At 39.5% G+C, this 15218-nt stretch overlaps 1 protein-coding gene and 1 non-coding gene across 3 annotated transcripts in view; one reads left to right on the plus strand and one right to left on the minus strand.

Moving 5' to 3' along the window:
- LOC126100803 (transcription termination factor 2) overlaps positions 1-15218 on the plus strand; it is a 255850-nt gene that overhangs the window by 46200 nt on the left and 194432 nt on the right. For both annotated transcript variants that reach the window (XM_049911433.1, XM_049911432.1), the window contains exons 3-4: positions 2541-2684; positions 8014-8154. In XM_049911433.1, the coding sequence (XP_049767390.1) occupies positions 2541-2684; positions 8014-8154 (285 nt within the window). The remainder of the gene's footprint in view (positions 1-2540; positions 2685-8013; positions 8155-15218) is intronic.
- Trnat-ugu (transfer RNA threonine (anticodon UGU)) lies at positions 14434-14508 on the minus strand. The gene has a single exon. It is a non-coding gene; the product is annotated as a tRNA-Thr (tRNA).

The following is a 15218-nucleotide window of genomic DNA, read 5'->3' on the forward strand; positions in this document are numbered from 1 at the left end:
AAATATCATTTTCTTACATTTTCAGGTCAGCAATGGTCTATACTTTTCTGGTTAAATAGCATGTAAGCCATGTGAAGTTCTCACAGTAGATATTTTTCCACTGTGGACATGGTCCATGATTGAAACCAGTAGTGAATAAATGTGTTGTAAGACAGCATGGTGTGTATCATGGATAGCTTTCCTTAGTTAGGGAGGAGGGGGGGGGGGAGATAGAAGGTTAAAAAACAAGGCAGGTTGCTCAAACTCCAGCATGAAAGAGATCTACTTACAATGAGGACAAGAATAAAAATTAAAATTGAAACAAATAAGCCCTTGGTCACAATTTTCTTAGTCTTATTGACCAGGTTTCAACACTTCTTAGAGTGCCTTAATCAGAATTTAGACATTTAAAGTGGTCTATAACATAATTACAAATTTACGGGGATAAAGAATTTTTTTATATAAAGAAAGTGTAAGTGCTATTTTACTATAAAAATACGGTGATCAGCCACTTTTTTAAATGCGTTTTATTTGTGCCAATATGCATTTCGGGTGTGCACCCATCTTCAGCTGGCAAATTACATCTATCTTCAGCTTCTACAGTGGTAAAATATTGACAGCATTTTGGATGCTGCAGCTGGCCTGTGCAAAAGCAACGATTCCAATCATTTACTTCAATTTCGCGAGTTTAAAGTTACACACTACCAGTTGTTCATTTTACTTACATTCTCCTCTCCTTGTTTTTTCTTGGCCTTTCTTCTTTTTTGTAACAGCACAAACCCTTTTTGTCACGTATTTTACACAGGCGCACTGCGTTATCCGCCATGTTGTCGACTGACAGTGTAAGTACTGACTAACAATACAATACAAGACAGTGACAGTACTTACATGTCATGTATAAAATAACAGGCCAGAAGGGCTCAAGCCACAAAATTTTTTACAAGGAATGTGTGAAGGCAAGCCTCTAAGGGCTGCTCATACCTGTACAGTCACAGGCACTCTTAGAAGTGTTGAAACCTGGTTCATAAGACTAAGTAATTGTGATGGAGGGCTCATTTGTTGCAATTTTAATTTATAAACAGTCACTGAACCAAACAGCCATGTTTAAAACTTTAGGACAAGAATATTCTCCTTTGATACAATTAACCACCTTTCTGGATCTCTCCATTTTTCCTGTCTGTGCATTAGTTGCAGTTCTTGCCTGTCATCTTTTTTTCATGTGACAATCCTTTTACTACTTCAGTCAACTTACTTTCATGGTCAGAGATCAGTTCTCCATGTTTGGTTACTCATTTTCTGCATTGAGCATCCTTTTTCCAGGTTTAGTGACAGTTTATCTCCTTATCTTGTTGTCCTTAGTGACATTTTCTGTTTTTCAGTGGTCTTTTCCGTGTGTCCAGCCACTGTTTGTCTTTATCTGTTGATCTTTTTTCTGTATTTAACTTACTTTTTTCAGTTTCTTGCAATAAATATTTTTGTGTGGCTGTATCCTTTCATTGTTTTGCAGTCCACTTTTATTGTTTGGCTATGAACTCCCACTGTTGACCTCTCTTCCCTCTCTGTTCTGTGTTGATTTTTTCCTAGTTAGTAGACCAAGTTTTCTCGTATCACTCCTGTTTTTCTGCATTTGCCGATCACCCATATCCTTGCAGTCTTTTCTGCTTTTCAGAAGCCCTTACTGTACAGTCTACAAGTATCTTTTCTGTTTCTTCCAGCATTCTGTTAGTACCCTTCACAATACTCTAAACTTTTTTCTTCATTTAGGTGTACTAGCCAAACTCATATCTCATTTTTTCAGTGAAAGTGTAACCTTGTACTCGCTGTGAGTACGTCTCTTTCTTCCGGTGGTGTGTGAGACCAGCTCTTACATTTTAATCTTTCTCACCCCATCTCTCTCACCTTCCTAACCTAATAACTACTACCTAGCCTAGCAACTATTAGACCCATAAGCTAGGTAGTGTCTCTCTCTTACTTTTCCATGTGTATTTCCATACTGCACTACAACTACAACACCACTATTCACCCCCTGAAGGTAAACATGGCCAACACTTCTGTTAATTAATTTAGTTGTTGTCTGAACTGAATTTTCCTTCGATATAATTGACTTAAAAGTTACACTTTTTGTGAAGCAAGAAAATCTGGGATCAGAAGCAATGTGTGTAGAGAAGAGGTAGCCATTCCAAATGAAATTATCGCATCACTACAGATTACATAATCATGAAATTGTCATAGCTAGAAGAAAATTCGAAGTACAGAGACGAAATGTGATTACATGCACAATTATTTAAGGAAGCTTTTTTTCCTTCCCATTTATTTTTAATTTTTGTGATCATTGATTATGTTTTAAATTTTTTTAATTTAGTTGTGTGAAATATTCCCTAGTAAGTATGTGGCCACCTTAGTTTGTATGTTTGACGTGTGTACATTTACCTACTGAAACCATGCATTTCCAAATTTCCTGTGGTGCTTTGAAATGTAATAGGGGAATGACAACATTCTGTATTAGTAATACCAGCAAAAGCAGCAGTTACCTAATAACACCACTAATTACTCATTTTTAGGCTGTGTCAGTGAAAGAAGAAAATACAGCAACAGAAGAAGAAAATGTATCTGGATCAGAAGGAAATGTATCAGATGAAATTTTATATCCACTGGCTACAAAATGGCAAGGAAGTTTTTTGGAGAAGAAATCTGAGCATACAAAGGTCAGAAATTATTGTGTTCTATAAGGATGAGAAATTTATTTTTGTGATAAGCAGTGCTATTTAAAAGTCTTTTGGTGCCTCTGACCTCTCTTTTCAAGTAATCAGATTTTTTGCTGTCTGATGTGAGGAGAGGGAAGAGAGAAACTGAGAACATGCTGCATATGACTTGGTTTTATATTTCACTTTGCTCAACAACATAGATCAAAAACAAAACAGATTTTCAGTATGTTTAATTATGTTTAGCACTCTTAAGACATAATTTTTATCTGGTACAAGCTGTTGGCGTATGGATAGATGCAGACAGTTTCAATGATTTTCGTACTTAGGTTGCCACATAGTCATGACTTATTTAGTTTTATAATTGAAAAAGTGTTTTCGTCTTTCACACATGTTGATCAGAACAGTGTACAGCTTTTGCAGCATCATTATGGAGACTGCAGGAAAGCACTGTAGATATACTGGACAGCTCTAATGTGAAAGGATTTGTCATTAAAACAGGCATTACCTTGCAGATTAAACAGTTATGTAAAACACAGACAGGCACTGGCAAAAAGGGTATTCCTGACCAAGAGAGGTCTTAGCAGTATCAAACATAGATCTACATTTCAGCAAGAAATTTCTGAGAATGTACATTTGGAGAACAGCATTGTATGGTAGTGAGACATGGAACGTGGGAAAATTGGAACAGAAGAGAATAGAAGCATTTGAGATGTGATGCTGCAGAAGAATGTTGAGAATTAGGTGAATTGATAAGGTAGGAAATGACTGACAAGAAGCAGCGAGATGACAGTAGGACCTGTATTAAGACATCAGGAAATAATTCCCATGGCACTAGAGGGAGCTGTAGAGGGTGAAAACTGTAGAGCAAGACACTGTCTGGGATACATCCAACAAATAATTGAGGACATACACTATGTGATCAAAAGTATCTTGACACCCCCAAAACCATACATTTTTGATCCTAGGTGCATTGTGCTGCCACCTACTGCCAGGTACTCCATATCAGTGAACTCAGTAGTCATTAGACATCATGAGAGAGCAGAATGGGGTGCTCCGTGGAACTCGTGGACATCAAATGTGGTCAGGTAATTGGGTGTCACTTGTGTCATACATTTGTATGCGAGATTTTTGCTCTTCTAAACATCCCTAGGGTCACTGTTTACGATGTAATAGTGAAGTGGAAATGTGAAGGGACACGTACAGCACAGAAGCGTACAGGCTAACCTGGTCTGTTGACTGACAGAGACCGCCAACAGTTGAAGTGGGTCGTAATATGTAATAGGCAGATATCTATCCAGACCATCACACAGGAATTCCAAACTGCATCAGGCTCCACTGCAAGTACTATGACAGTTAGGTGGGAGGTGAGAAAACTTGGAGTTTATGGTTGAACGGCTGCTCATAAGCCACACATCACACCGGTAAATGCCAAACAATGCCTCACTTGGCGTAAGGATCGTAAACATTGGACGACTGAACAGTGGAAAAACGTTGTGTGGTCCAACAAATCACAGTACACAGTATGGCAATCCGATGGCAGGGTGTGGGGTAGGGCGAATGCCTGGCGAATGTCATCTGCCAGCGTGTGTAGTGCCAACAATAAAATTCGGAGGCGGTGGTGTTATGGTGTGGTCGTGTCTTTCATGGTGGGGTCTTGCACCCCTTGTTGTTTTGCGTGGCACTATCACAGACAGACCTACATTGATGTTTCAAGCACCTTCTTGCTTCCTATTTTTGAGGAGCAGTTCAGGGATGGCGATTGCATCTTTCAACACAATCGAGCACCTGTTTATAATGCACGGCCTGTGGTGCAGTGGGTACATGACAATAACATCCCTGTAATAGACTGGCCTGCACAGAGGCCTGACCTATGTTTTGGAACTCCGACTTCGTGCTCGGCCTTGCTGACCAACATAGATACCCCTCCTCAGTGCAGCACACCATGGCGAATGGGCTGCCATTCCCCAAGAAACCTTCCAGCACCTTATTGAACATATGCCTTAAAGAGTGGAAGCTGTCATCAAGGCTAATGGTGGGCCAACACTATACTGAATTCCAGCATTACCGATGGAGGGGCTCCACTAACTTGTAAGTCATTTTTAGCCAGGTGTCTGGATACTGTTGATCACATAGTGTAGGTTGCTACTCTGAGATGACAATGTTGGCACAGGAGAAGAATTTGAGATGGACAGCATCAAACCAGTCAGAAGAATGATGACACAAAAAATCTGCATTTGCACAGGGGTGCTTCCAGCTGAAATGGCAAGTGGTCTCAAAAAAAAAAAGCTCGAAAACAGATTTAAGGTTGGCAGTTATCTTGAAGCATTTAGGAATCTATCCTTTTAATTCTTTCGAGGCCCTGATGAATTCTTCAAACCTTCCACTTTCTTTAATGTCCGTTGGCTTTGGGAATTTGATTGTATTTGTCAGAATCTGTGCCTTCTATAACATGATTTTCCCGCCTGTCAGTGTCTTACTGTGGGCAGTGTACAGCCCAGTCCACTTAAAATGTGAGATCTACAATCCATTCCAGATGTTCTGATTGTTGTTGGGGCTGCACTCCTTTTTCCTTCATAATTAACGATAGTGACTTTTAAATTGAAAAATCATTCCAGCCATGACCCTTGACTTAACCAACGCACTTTGTAGTTTCCATACTTTTTGTTCAGTTGCATAAAAACTTTATTAACTGACAGTGGAGGAATGTGTGTGACTTCAGAAATTTTATTTATACCACCAATTTCCTCATGTGCTGCATGCCTGCAGGTTTAGCACAAAGTGATTTTTGATGTCCAGAACAATGAATCTGGTCTGTCGACCATTGTGATTTTGTGCTCTTTCATTGTCAACTAAATTTTTAAATCCTTTCTGCATGGTACTGTTGGCGTTGTTTCTCAACAAATTTGCTGTACCCGTCGCTTATGCAACTGTATAATGTATATTGAGAAATCTCATCTCTCTCTCTTCTGTCATTCCCATTCATTTTTAAACACTTCTGACGATAGATCGCTAGACTCACTCTTTTTGTGGAAACAGCCATCAGTAGTAGTAGTAGTAGTAGTAGTAGTAGTAGTGCTTAAGAGAAACATTTCAATTTTTCAGGCACCATGGGTGAAGCAAGAAGATGTAAGACCAAAAGTATGTGACGAATTCGCAAGTGCTTCAAATCAATATGGATCACAGCTGTCTTTGAAATCAGATGATGTTGGTCTAAAGAATATTCAGATCATGCAGGTTGGAATTCATTCATCCCACCAGATATTGCCAGTGTACAGATTAGTCTAGGAATTGTGAGTAGCAGTTGTGGCAGCTTCCTGTCAGTCTGTCTTCCCCATTACAGATTTTGCAGTATGTAGGAATTGCAAGAGAGACAGGAAAATATAACCTCAGTTGTTACATGTATCTACTGCTATTAATTTTAGTAGTATATACATGTATTATTGTTAATTAGTTTGGATCAAAGACTGGAGAGGTCACTGTAAGGGAGTAAAATTGTTTTTCTTCTTCTTCTTCGTTATCTTCATTTTCTTCTTACCAAGTGTGGGCTGACAATGCCCTGATCTGTTCTAACCATCTTGTCTGCAATTTTCCCACAGATGTTCTTCATGGAGGACTGTAACAAAATGCTTTCTTTTGTACCTTGCTCTCAAAAATTGGCAGATCTTTCAGTTATTGTTAACATCCCACTTTCTTCAGTATGCAGTAATTTCTGATTTCATCTGCTATTTTGTAACTTTTACAGTCCTGAAAAACTTCATGTCATGTTTGTCTTTGCTTAGGGTCTTTGTTACTAGCCCTTTATCCCACATAACAACATTATAATTATCAGCACTTTCTAAAATTTCATTAGGGGCTTTTTTATTCCTTACTGATAAGCAATTTCATTCCCAAGTATTGAAAATACAGGATTTACCCTAATATTATTCCATCATTGTCGACCTTTGATCAAACTGGGCCGATTTCAGAGAATGCCATTATGAGAGTCTGGTAGTTGAAATTTTTAAATTGTAATTGGAACCTTGGTAGTACAGTTGGTATCCTGCTGTTCGCATTTTATCCTCATTTTTCTAAATTATTGCTTGGTATAAGAATAGAGTAGAATGTTAAAGTACATCTGGTTTCAAACTCACCAATTCATACAAAATTATTGGGGTAGGTGTTAAATAGCATTTAGATGTGGTATACCCTTATCTTACTCCATGGTTTGTATTTGTCTTAGGTGACATTCTTCTTCCGGTATCTGTTACAAGTGTTGTGGTAAATGAAATACTGTGCCTGACTATAATTAAATGTTTTGGATATAGTACATTATCTCCCAGTTCATATTCCTGTCCACCCAGGTGATGGCTTTCTCAAAATTTCTAAATACTTGGTGTGTTTCCAACTAAGTCCATTTCTTTTGTATTATCTGTTTTATACAGACAACATGTAACAGATTTAGTTAACTTACGTTGTCCCAATACTTTTTTTAATTTTCTGGCCAGTGGAGTATTATTTACGTTTCTGTGATATATATCTTTATAACTTACAAAATCTTTGTCATACGAAACAGGCATCTATGACATTTACAGCTGTGTAATCTTCTTTCATTTGTACATACATCATGTTCTGTAGGTTCCATCAATAATGCTCCATCTACCCAAGAAATGGTAAGTTCAATCAAAGGCTTGGATGAGGTCAAACACCAAGATAATTTTTATAGTTGTTAGCTCTACAGAATTTAATTAATAAGGTGCAGTTTGGTGATTTACACTGGACTCAAATTTGAGAGAAGAGGTCTGGAAATACCTGTCCAACCAGCCATATTTAGGTTCCCTGTTTCCTTAAATTCACTAAGGCAGCTGCTGATAAGATTAATCCAGAAAGTATGTGGCCAATTTCTGTATTTTCATTCATGTGCTACCTGATGTGCTCTTTCACTTTGAAAACCTCATTGTCAGTGGGTTGCTGGCTTGTAACTTTTATCTTTTATTTTCATTTTTCCTGAGTAGTTTTTGCCATGTTTTGTTTCCATATCTGATTATTGATTATTGGCAGCTCTTTATAGTAATCTGAATCTTGGTTGCAGTAAGTACTTACTGTTTCCCTGAATATTCTTTCTTGATTTTGAAGTGCATTATAGAAATTCCTCCAGCATCTGCACCTTAAAAGTACAGTTTTCTGTTTGTTATTGCTTGAGAGCCCAGTGTTAAGAAACTATTTTGTTAATTTTTTTGTTTTGCAGTATGACCATAGATATAACTAAGAGTACAAAGGCAACACAATACTACTACTACGAACAGTGGCAGCAGCAGTTGTAACAGTAATATTCACTTTTTTACATTTACAGGCTGCTGTCATTAAACAGGAGGAGTTTTCAACAAAAAGAGAATCTGGATCTTCTGAAAAAAGTATTCCCGAAGGAATGAAATCACCACAAACTTTGAAAACACAGATGATTGCATTACAGAATAGGATACTAAAAACTAAGGTATGAATTCAGTATACTTAGAAATTGAGAAAAGTAATTTTTATGTTTCCTCATTCACTGCCCATCGATCTTTCCAAAAGGTCTCTCCTTTTTTTTTTTCATCAAAAGTCTTTCCAAAACTGCCCCCCCCCCCCCCCACCTGCCCCCCTTCCCCAACAATTCGAAGGATTGATAAGTTTTACAGTTTCGAGGGGAAAATCTATGGAAAACCTACTGTCACTTAGCACGTAAAAAGTATATTTTTTTAAACAGGATATCCGGGAATAATCCGGGAATTTTTTTTTCCCCTGTCTGTGTATACACCCTGCTATGTCAATGAAGATACTGGACTAGCTACTGGATGGACAACATACATTCAGACAGTAATGTCTGGATGTATTGCATTCCACATCTATATACATACTCTACAAGCCACCGCACTGTGCTTAGTGGATGATACTTGCAAATAGAATGAGGGAGAATATGACTGTTGATAAACCTCTGTAAGAACACTAATTTCTTGTATCTTATCTTCGTGGTCCTTATGCAAAATGATGGCAATAGAATTGCTCTGCTGTCAGGTTCAAATACCGGTCGCTTTCCGTCCAGGAATTGCCACTTAAGTTCCCAAAGCATCTCCGTAATACTTGCATGTTGTCCGAACATACATGTAACAAATATAGCCAGCCCATCTGTGAATTGTCCGCCCCTGGTAGCTGAGTGGTCATTGCGATGGTATGTCATACCTAAAGGCCTGGGTCCGATTCCTGGCTGGGTCGAAGATTTTCTTTGATCAGGAACTGGGTGTTGTGTTGTCCTTAACATCATCATTTCACCCCCATCAACACTCAAGTTGCCGAAGTGGCTTCAACTCGAAAGACTTGCACCAGGGGAACGGTGTACCCGACGGGAGGCCCTAGCCACACACCATTTCTATTTTACCTGTGGATATCTTCCTGTAATTTGACTTGACATGGATCCCAATCACTCAAGCAGTACTCAAGAATAGGTCACACTAGTGTCCTGTATGCAATCTCCTTTACAGATGAACCACACTTTCCTAAAATTCTTCCAATAAACCAAAGTTGGTCATTCACCTTACCTACCACAATCCTCATATGCTTGTTCCATTTCATATTGTTTTGCAACTTTATGCCCAGATATTTAAATGATGTTACAATCTTGCAGGGCACTACTAATGCTGTACCTGAAATTAGGTGTTTGTTTTTCTACTTATCTGCACTAAGTTACATTTTTCTACATTTAGAGCCAGCTACCATTTGTCACTCCAATTAGAAATTTTGTCCAAGACATCTTGTATCCTCCTACAGTCACTCAACTTTGACACTATCTTGTACACAACAGCATCCTTAGCAGACATCCTGTATGCCAGATCATTTGTGTATATGGAGAGTAATAGCAGTCCTATCACACTTCTCTAGGGCACTCCTGATAATACCCTTATCTTTGATGAACACTCCCTGCTGAGGACAAAATACTGTATTCTGTTACTTAAGAAGTCTTCAAGCTGCTCACATATTAAAATTTTGTTTTTGTGGGTTCCACAGCCTTCACCTGTTTTGAGAATGAAAACATGAGCCAAGCAGGCTGTATTCCCTTTACACCCGTGCAATTGGCCAATTTCAACTTAAGCTTCCAGTGTCATTTCAATGTAAAATGAAGCTGTAGGCTTAAGATACGTGCTTGAAAATGACCCACAGTTGAAATCGGCCAACTGTACAGATAACAGAGAGAATACAGCCCACTTGGACCATGTTTTCATTCACATATCCGGGAACTACTACTACATGCTCATACCATCATTAAGTCTGCATTGGGGCACCGTGTCTAATGTCTTTCAGAAATCTAAAAATATGGAATCTGCCTGTTGGCCTTCATTCATAGTTCACCGAATACCATGTGAGAAAAGGGAAAGTTGAGTTGCATGCAAGCGATGCTTTCTGAAACAATGCTGATTCGTGGACATAAACTTTTTGATCCCTAGGAAATTTATTATATTCAGACTGAGGATATGTTCAAGAATTCTGCAGCAAAGCAATGTTAAGGGTATTGATCTTTTACCCTTATTGTATACAGGAGTCATGTGCCTTTTTTCCAGGTTCTTGGACCATTGTGCTGGGCAAGAGATTTGTGATTAATGCAAGCTAAGTAAGGGGACAGTGCTGCAGAGTACTCTTTGTAAAGAGTAGGGTTGCATCCAGACATTGTGATTTGTTTGTTTTTAACTCTTCCAGTTGTTTCTCTGCATCAGGGGTGCCTATTACCATGTCCATCATATGGTAGTCTATGCAGTAATCAAGTAATGATATGTTTGTACGATTCTTCTGCATGAACAGTTTCTTAAATGTGAAATTAAAACTTCAGCTTTTGTTTTGCTATCTTCCACTGCCACACCAGACTGGTTGGTGTACGAGTAACTGGGCGGAAGCCTTAGGCTCACTTAGTAATTTTATGTAGGACCACAATTTTCTAGGGTTCTCTGCTGTCGCTTTGAGGTGTTGCACTTCACTCAAAATTCTTGAAAGTGGAGGCACTTAGATGGAGTCTCTCACACACCATGACAAAAAGAGGGGCATATGCTTAGGTGACGCTGGAGGGAGGGAGATATTAAAGGCCGATCCATCACTGAGATGCTTCTTGATAAGAAATTCTCTGATACGCCGTTGCCAATGCAGAGTTGCTCTGTTCAGCTAAAATATTAGATTTTCAACATGTTTTTGTTATGGTGGAAAAAGCCAGATCTCGTGCGTATTCAGCTAAGTGACTCCTGTAACTGTGCTTCATGGAAAGTAGAGTGGGTCCCAAAATCTTTCCTTGGGGACCTGTGAAAACCACTTGAATCTTTGCAGATTCTCTTTCATACTAGAGTGTGATATATGGCTGCAGTGTTCCTCGTACTCTTACAGTGTGATGGTTCACTATTCCACATAAATGGAACAAAAACTAAACATTATTAGACTTTATCATCTTCCGTCTCCATGCCCAGAATGAATTCATGAAACTAAAGACATTGTTGTTTGTCAGCATAATGAAAGCTTGTTGCAATTGAATCCTGTATGGTTTGAAACACAGATGTCACGACAAAATTCAATAGACAGATATATGAGGAATGACTAAACTCTTGGCTGGCACATTGAGTAGACTTACGTGGACTGTGTGCAGAATTCTGTTGGATGCACTCTACATGAGGGTGCCAAGTTGATTTCTTCACACATAAACAACCAGTATGTTGAAACTTGGTGGTGTCACTGTCAAACGCTTTGAGTTGTAGGAGGACCTACTGAACTACATCTGTAAAAAAGAAAAGTGCAAAATACTTTTGTTCTGTATTATTGCAATCTTTATTTCAACTTGCATTTAGAAATGAATAAGTGACATATATATGAAGATAGTAACTGTTCTTGAAAGAACAGATACCATTGATGACCATACAGCTTCTCTAGAATAACACTTAGGCGCCGATGCCCGTAAAAATACGGGCGTGCGTGACCTGCCCGAAAGTCCGGCACCCGTAATTTTACGGGCGTGTGTTCTCGTTCTTCCCCTTCCTTCTTTTGTGTGTCCTTACGGCTCCCGCTTGCCTGGGAGGTGCTGCATCGACTGTAGTTTGAGTATTGGTCACTAGATGGTGCAGGCATGCTGTGGAAGGGTGTGCTTCCCTGGGTTTTGTGAGCGGCGATTTTGTCCCGCGCGGTCTCAGTAGCGTCGACATGGCGAAGTGTGGCTTGACGGACGAAGAAATTGCTCGCGAGTTATATCGTGATTTAGAAGAAAGTGACGTTGATTTGTCAGAGGAAGATATTGTAGATGACTCTGATGATGATGTGGACTATGTTCAAGAAGAAGTTTTTGGCAGTTCAGGTAAAGAATTCTGACAACAAAACGTATAATTTTTGTTCAGATTTTCACTGAAAAAACTCTCAGTACATAATTATGATTTTATTTGCAAATACTACTCTTCTGATAGATTCAGAAGAGGAGAGCAGGTGTCCAAGCACTTCAGCAGCAAGTAATCCCGTCGATATTGTGCCTGAAGAACGAGCAAGACTGACGGTGAGGGGGAAGCTGAGACCTGTGCGCCGCACCGATTCTGCGGAAGGTTGGACGACTACTGATCGTGCACCAGATATCGATCTATTCTCAGGACAATCCGGAATATGCAATGTTGTCAGTTTAGACCAGAACAGTGCACCTCTGGAATCTCTCTCATATTTCCTGACAGACAGTATGATGAAACATATAAAGGAACAAACTAATCTGTGTGCTCAACAATGCATCAGGAAATTACGAAGCACAAATTCCCTTTCACCACCTGCTCATTATCAAAGTGGAAAGGAGTTACACTTATGGAAATAAGGAAGTTTCTGGCAATTGTAGTCCATGTGTGTGTAAGTGTGAGGCCACGTATACGAGAGAACTGGTCCAAGAACCCTGTTGTGTCGTGTAATTTCTGTCCAAACATCTTGAGCCGTGACAGATTCCTTTCTATTTTGAGAGACTTCCACATTAGTGATAATTCCTTAGCTAAGAGGAAAGGAGAAACTGGCTATGACCCACTGCACAAGGTGAGACCCCTCCTAGATAATGTGTGTGCTGATTTCCAGTGTGCGTATACACCATCTCAAAAAATTGCAATAGATGAAGGCATGTGTAAATTTTGAGGTCGTGTGTATTTCAAACAGTACATGCCACAAAAACCAAATAAATACGGTATGAAACTGTACATGTTTTTTGAATCTGACACAGGTTACATCTGGAATTTCTCTGTTTACGCGGGTGAAAGGTCTGACACAGTGACTCTGGTAAAGACATTGCTTGCAAATCTGTCAGGAAAAGGCTACAATGTGTTTACGGACAGATTCTACACGCACACTGGACTCGCATTCGGGAGGACGACGGTTCAATCCCGTCTCGGGCCATCCTGATTTAGGTTTTCTGTGATTTCCCTAAATCGCTTCAGGCAAATGCTGGGATGGTTCCTTTGAAAGGGCACGGCCGATTTCCTTCCCCATCCTTCCCTCACCCGATCTTGCACTCCGTCTCTAATGACCTCGTTGTCGATGGGATGTTAAACACTACTCTCCTCCTCCTCCTCCTCCTCCTCTTCCAGATTCTACACAGGTCCAATACTTGCTTCAGAACTGGAAGCTGCAAAAACTGCTCTTGTGGAAACAACAAGAAAGTCTTGACAGGGATTGCCTCGTGCTATAAAAGATCCGAACCTTCAGCGAGGTGAACTTATTTTCAGGCGTAAAGGAAATATGTTAGCACTGTGTTGGAAGGACAAAAGAAATGTGCATAAGATAAGTGCAAGGGACACTGCTGAAATTGTCACTTTCACTGATCAGAGAGGAAGAGAGAAGTAAAAGCCAGCCTGTGTAGTGGACTACAATAAAAACAAGTTTGGTGTTGACTTATCAGATCAGCGATTGTCATATGGCGCATTTGAATATCGAACTGTGAAGTGGTGGAGAAAGTTGGCATTCCATGTTATACTAATGGCGATTGTAAATTCCTGCATATTATATAATAAGGTTACTGGAAAACGCCTCACATCATCTCACTTCATGACAGTTATCTGTGCAGATCTTACACAAAGCAAAGATCTTGAACCCCGATCTGGTCCATCTGGACTCTCAAGACTATCAACTGGAAATCATTTCCTGGAAAAGATTGAGACAGAAGTAGGTAAGAAACAGAAACAAAAACAGTGTTCTCAGAGAGGAAAAAAACTGACTGGAAAAGTGTGGCGAAAAGACACAAGCTACCAGTGTAGTGAATGTAAAGTAGCATTGTGCAAAATGCCGTGCTTCAAAATTTACCACACAAAGAGCAAAATTACATCCTAAAATAGTTACAGGAAGTTACTGTAGATAAGACATACTGTATCCATCATAATTACAATTTTTGTGTAAAATAAAAAAAAAATTTCCTTCTAGAAAATACAGTGAATATACCTTTGACCAATTTTTCCTTTTTTTTTCAAAAACAATGTTATAATAATAACGCTTGTCAAAAGAATGTATTAATTCGAGAGAAAGGTATTATATATGGTTTTAAACAAGAAAGTCTAGGTTTTTCAATAAGAGTAATTTTATTGCTATAACTGAATCCTTTCATGAGTTGTAGTAGTTTAAAATACGTTAAAATCAGCCAGTCTTTATGATAGACACCCACGCGCAATGGCTCAGGACCCAAAGTGATAATGATAATTAATTGAAACCCTCAGCTGCCGACAGGTGTTGTTGATATACCTCGATGGGGACAGTTGAAAATGTGTGTCCCAGCCGGGACTCGAACCCGGGATCTCCTGCTTACATGGCAGATGCTCTATTCATCTGAGCCACTGAGGACACAGATGAATAGCGCGACTGCAGGGACTTATCCCTTACACGCTTCCTGTGAGACCCACATTCCCAACTGTCCACAGTTCTACATATGTAATGTACCTAACAGATATTTGCCCACACCTGCCGGCAGCTGAGGTTTTCAATTAATTATCATGTATTTACATATGTAGAACTGTGGACAGTTGGGAATGTGGGTCTCACGGGAAGTGTGGAAGGGATAAGTCCCTGCAGTCGCGCTATTCATCTGTGTCCTCGGTGGCTCAGATGGATAGAGCATCTGCCATGTAAGCAGGAGATCCCAGGTTCGAGTCCCAGTCGGGGCACACATTTTCAGCTGTCCCCATTGAGGTATATCAACAACACCTGTCGGCAGCTGAGGGTTTCAATTAATTATCATTTAGAATAAGTGACAGCTCTTGCTGCGCCAGGGTCCCACTGCTGACAACTGTATGGACAGGCATCTTACGACTGACACCAAGGTAAACCGTCTGTTTCAATGTGAATGTTAAAATTTACCTCGAGTTTTTGTCTTCATTCATGAAGAAGTAGTCATGTGAAATTGGATGAATCTTTTTGAAACATCCTCTGTTTGCAGCAAATCATGAAGATTATCAGTGAATGTTTACTACGTTAGTGTTGCGATATTTGCTATAACAAATGATAACAAATGAACACCCATGAAGCCACAGACACACACCACAACACAAACAAAAG

The sequence above is a fragment of the Schistocerca cancellata genome, chromosome 9 (assembly GCF_023864275.1).
Source record: "Schistocerca cancellata isolate TAMUIC-IGC-003103 chromosome 9, iqSchCanc2.1, whole genome shotgun sequence".
Taxonomy (NCBI): Eukaryota; Metazoa; Arthropoda; class Insecta; order Orthoptera; family Acrididae; genus Schistocerca; species Schistocerca cancellata.